This window comes from Salvelinus namaycush, chromosome 16 (genome assembly GCF_016432855.1).
Source record: "Salvelinus namaycush isolate Seneca chromosome 16, SaNama_1.0, whole genome shotgun sequence".
NCBI lineage: Eukaryota > Metazoa > Chordata > Actinopteri > Salmoniformes > Salmonidae > Salvelinus > Salvelinus namaycush.
This window is the reverse complement of record NC_052322.1, coordinates 29493222-29498226: the sequence shown is the minus strand read 5'-3', so window position 1 is coordinate 29498226 and position 5005 is coordinate 29493222. Positions and strand designations below refer to the sequence as shown.

Sequence of the window (5005 nt, the reverse complement as noted above, 5' to 3'; positions counted from 1 at the left end):
TTGTAATATCTAAATATTACAATGATATGTATGTATTTGTTTGTTTTTTAAAAGTGGGTGATTATTATTTATGGAGGATTTTCCCTGTTTTTGAATGTCAGTAAAAAGGTCTGCAGACCATGCTTTGGTGTTTTGCTGCCTCGTGCATCCTGAGGGTGGCAGTAGAGCACCATGGAACATCACCCACAATAATTTTACGTCATACGGCCTAAACCAGGAAGTAAGAAATATCAACAATCAGGCCAGAGCGAGAAGAGTGACACGATCGCCTGTTGGCGTTTAACATTTTAAAAGGACCTTTATTGCTATATAGTTTAGAATCTCAGAATGTCCGTGTTTGGGAAGTTGTTCGGCGGTGGGGGCAAAGGAGGTAAAGGACCAAGTGCACAAGAGGCGATTCAGAAGCTCCGAGAGACCGAGGAAATGTTAACGAAGAAACAGGATTTTCTAGAGAAAAAGATTGACCAGGAACTCATTACTGCGAAGAAAAACGGAACTAAAAACAAACGGGGTGAGTCGCCAACTAACATCACATATGAATTTTCACGATTGTTGTCTAACTTGGCTAGCTAATTAAGCTAGCTAACTAACGTTAAAGTTCGCCTGATTTGTTAGCTAGCTGAAAGCTAGCTAACTTTCCGAAAAACCACACCTGTCACTGCATAGTCAGGTTGCCAATCTCGCCCTACCTCTTTGCACCAACTGTTGTAGAACAACTAATATGTATTATACCCGTCTTTTTAATGGAACGTTTTGTGTGACTGGTATCAAAAGTGTAGGTCTGGCTACACCAACAGCTAGTGAACCAACATTTGTCAAATGGCATCGTGTGACTGGGGGATTTTGTGAGTCATGAATTTGCACTCAATGCCTGCTTGTCAAAAGAAGGGAAGGGGGCATTCATTTCCCGACATTTAAATCATTGGGATTCCAACACACCCTGTTATAGGGCCTGTAGTGATGATTAGTTACCTAATACTGATAGAGGCTCCAAGTGACTTCTAGCATTCTTCACTGACAGTGGTGTTCATAACATAGGCTTTTGATGTAATAGTGAGTGGTTACGCATTTACTCACATTAAAGTCCTGGGCATTCAGAAACACTGTGACCATGACTCACTTCCACTGTCTTCACATACTAACCACTGCCCCCCATAAATCGACTTTGATCATGATCATGGTGTTCTCATGTAGTGTTTTAATCCTCTAAACCTATTTTACCTACACAGTGACTCAATTTTTGCTAGTTTTTATTTCCCATGTTCTTTACAACAAATGCTAGGTTTCCATCACAAACATTAAATGACATTTAGCCAATGCTTTTATCCAAATGACTTAATCATGTGTGCATTCATTTTATGTACCGGTAGTCCCAGGAATCAAACCCACTAACCTCTTTTTCGTTTTCACTACGCAAAGCGGCCCTGCAGGCCTTGAAAAGGAAGAAGCGGTATGAGAAGCAGCTTACCCAGATTGATGGCACATTGTCCACCATCGAGTTCCAGAGAGAGGCGCTGGAAAATGCCAACACCAACACTGAAGTGCTCAAGAACATGGGCTTTGCTGCCAAGGCAATGAAGGCTGCCCATGAAAACATGTAAGCGGTGGCACACTACTTGTTTATTAGCTTTGGTCAGGTACTCATACAGCTCTTGTATTAATTCAAATCTCTCTGTTCCATCTATCTCTGTGTTTTAGGGACATAGACAAAGTAGATGATTTGATGCAAGACATCACTGAGCAGCAGGAGCTAGCACAAGAGATCTCAGATGCCATCTCGAAACCTGCAGGCTTTGGAGATGAGTTTGATGAGGTATGTGACATGAACTTGTCTGAACATTGTTCTTGATTTGGCTTTCATCAGTGTTGTTAGTTTAATAGTTGACCAGATATCACAGAGCCTGGATGTTCTGATTGTCTTGCATCATAGGATGAACTCCTAGCAGAACTGGATGAGCTGGAACAAGAGGAATTGGACAAAAACTTGCTGGAGATTGGCGGGACAGAAAATGTCCCTCTACCCAATGTGCCTTCTACTTCATTACCCTCAAGACCTGGTGAGTCCTGTGTAATATGCAATAAAACATGTGATTTCTCCAATGGAACATTTTATCCCATGGTTACTATCCCAACAGTACATGAAATAACTACTTGATCTCTTGTCCTTAATTGCTATAAAACATCTATATTTGCAACTTTTACACAAGTAATTCACAATTTTTGCATGCCTATTTATTTATTTTTAGCCAAGAAGGAGGATGAAGATGAGCATGACATGGAGGACTTACAGCGCTGGGCGATGGAGGCTAACTAGTTGCATTACTGACACCACCTGTTGTAGAGGGGAAGAAAGGACTAATTGAATATGGTTGTTTTGTGTCCGAGAGCCAACCATCTTCTAAAACTAACACTAGAAAGGCCAATGCTGTAGGTTCTGTTTCCAGCCCAAAACCAGAGAAAGGTTACCATGGCCTTCCATTAAAAGAGGAAGTTCAGAAAATGTCTTTGGAAATTTCTACCAAAAAGTTTGAACATAATTGTTTGGCAGTGATTGTAATATCACTGAACTGTTCTATTGTCTTTGATGCTATGAACTTCACTGAAAGGCAAACATTTGTTTTTAATACATGGGCGTTGCAATGTCTCTTTTTCCGACTTAAACATATTTACCATTTGGTGTGGTGGGTGTGGGCTGGATATATTTATTCACCTTTACTTTTTGTTTGTAGTTGCTCCCAAAATAAGATGGAAATATGAGCATGCTCATGGTAATGTTTAGAATGGTCTATTTTCTGGATTGTTATTCTGAAATTTTGTTTTACATATTTTTTTCCCCTATCAACATTTAGGCGATTCCCATCTACTAAGCATCTTCACCATCTGACCCTTGCTATTTGATGTAAATATCTAAATAATTAATATTTTTGCTGTCACAGAAGGTTTTCTTCATGTTGTGCTAAGCATGCAATGAGGGAAAAACTTAATACACTGCACAGCTCCAGAGAAATGATGAACCCCAACCAGTTCTGTTGTCTGTGTCATTTCTGAAAGGGTTCATTTTGAATTGTATAAGGTTGGGGGGAAAAAATCACCATATTAACTGCAGGGGGGAAAAAATAGACTTCATGGTTTGTAATGATTAGACTAGTAGATACAGTATCAACATTTGGGGTTTGAGGATTACTTTTAGTTGTTTTTTTTACACAATGTACATTTTTTACATAGGAAAAAAATATTCACAAGGATAAGCATGTTTGCATTTCTATGGTTTAATTGTCCAGATGAGAATATTATTTGGAAAATAATTAAAGTTGATTATTTTGTGGGTCAGGTTGTTTTTCTTGGTTAGGCATCAGTGTACAAAACAATAAGATAATCTGTGAATAAATAAAGTAGGAAATCTTTATTTTATTAGTTTGAAATAATTTTCAGGTGTTTGTAAAATGTTGGTTAATGTGTCTCATTTGCAATCATTGTCAGTTGGTGTCGTTTAAGATGGAGGACGATAAAACATTTTCATGAGCATGGCCTTATTTATATTACAGCATATTGGATGACTATCATTCATATTCCATTCACCCAGCTCATTGAAACATGGATAGGTTTAGGCTACTACATGATACATTTTTAGGTAGCTACAACCTAGCCTATGAATGAACGTTTACAACGTAGTTGCACAGGTTGAGATACATTTTAGTAATCGGGGTGAAAGATAATGACACATTCAATACCGTCTTGCACAATATTGCCAGCATCTAGCTGATCTAGGGTGTGATCATTAGTCTAAAAGTTGCAAAGGAAATTCCGGAGGACATCCTCCAACCTATCAGAGCTCTTGCAGCATGAACTGAAATGTTATCCACCCAATCAAAGTTTGAATCTACAACTGAAAGCATAAGCTACAGCTAGCTAGCACTGCAGTGCATACAATGTGGTGAGTAGCTGACTCAAAGAGACAAAAACAATAGTTGAACAGTTAACAAATTAAATTATTCAAAAATGAAGGCGAAGCAAGAGAGCTATATTTCACATTTTTTTCACTTCACTTACTTAGCGAATGCAGCTAGCTAGTTTAGCCTACTCAAACAACCAGCTCGACCAAAGGGAACATGCTGTTTATATGTAGCTGCTATGAAAGTGAACTGTGTTTGCATGTGATCAGGGGTGTATTCAGTCTGCAGATTCTGATGAAAAATTTGCAAATTGACTGGAAACCGGTTGGTTTTCAACTCCATCTTTCATCGAATCAGATGGCTCATTCATCATAAAACCATTTGATGTTGCCAATTATTTTTATGATTACTTCATTGGCAAAGTGGGAAAATTTAGGCAGGAAATGCCAACAACGAACAGTGAGCCATCGTATTCATGCATAAAAAAACGAATAATGAAAGAAAAGCATTGCAAGTTAGAATATTGTAAAGTTAGTGTGGGAGAGGGTGAAAAATTCTTAGCAATCAATATTGACAAACCTTCTGGCATTGACAACTTAAATAGAAAGCTACTGAGGATGGTAGCTGACTCTATAGCCACTCCTTTCTGTCATATTTTTAATCTGAGCCTAGAGGAAAGTCTGTCCTCAGGCCTGGATCTGAGCCAAAGTAATTCTGTTACCCAAGAGTGGAAAAGCAGCCTTTACTGGTTCTAACAGCAGATCTATAAGCTTGCTGCCAGCTCTTAGCAAACTGTTGGGGAAAAATTGTGTTTGACCAAATACAATGCTATTTCTCTGTAAACAAATTAACAACAGACTTTCAGCATGCTTATAGAAAAGGGCACTCACCATGTACTGCACTGACACAAATAACTGAAGATTGGTTGAAAGAAATTGATAATAAGATTGTTAGATTTCAGTGCAGCCTCTGATATTATTGACCATAACCTGTTGTTGAGAAAACATATGTGTTATGGCTTTTCAACCTCTGCCATATCGTGGATTCAGAGCTATCTAATATAACTCAGAGGGTTGTTTTCTTTAATGGAAACTTCTCTAATGTCAACCATG

General features: G+C 38.4%; 1 protein-coding gene across 1 annotated transcript; it reads left to right on the top strand.

Moving 5' to 3' along the window:
- The first annotated feature begins 215 nt into the window (after positions 1-215).
- Positions 216-3402, top strand: LOC120061288 (charged multivesicular body protein 4b-like). The gene is made up of 5 exons (XM_039010992.1): positions 216-511; positions 1420-1597; positions 1699-1813; positions 1931-2057; positions 2247-3402. The coding sequence occupies exons 1-5, from the start codon at positions 328-330 to the stop codon at positions 2312-2314; spliced, it is 672 nt and encodes a 223-aa protein (XP_038866920.1). The 5' UTR covers positions 216-327; the 3' UTR covers positions 2315-3402.
- Positions 3403-5005: the final 1603 nt, after the last annotated feature.

Excerpts from the sequence above, each read along its gene's own strand:
- LOC120061288 (XM_039010992.1), top strand. The coding sequence starts at position 328 with ATGTCCGTGTTTGGGAAGTTGTTCGGCGGTGGGGGCAAAGGAGGTAAA. Across the intron at positions 512-1,419 it reads CGGAACTAAAAACAAACGGG|CGGCCCTGCAGGCCTTGAAA; the intron begins GTGAGTCGCCAA and ends CACTACGCAAAG. Across the intron at positions 1,598-1,698 it reads AAGGCTGCCCATGAAAACAT|GGACATAGACAAAGTAGATG; the intron begins GTAAGCGGTGGC and ends TCTGTGTTTTAG.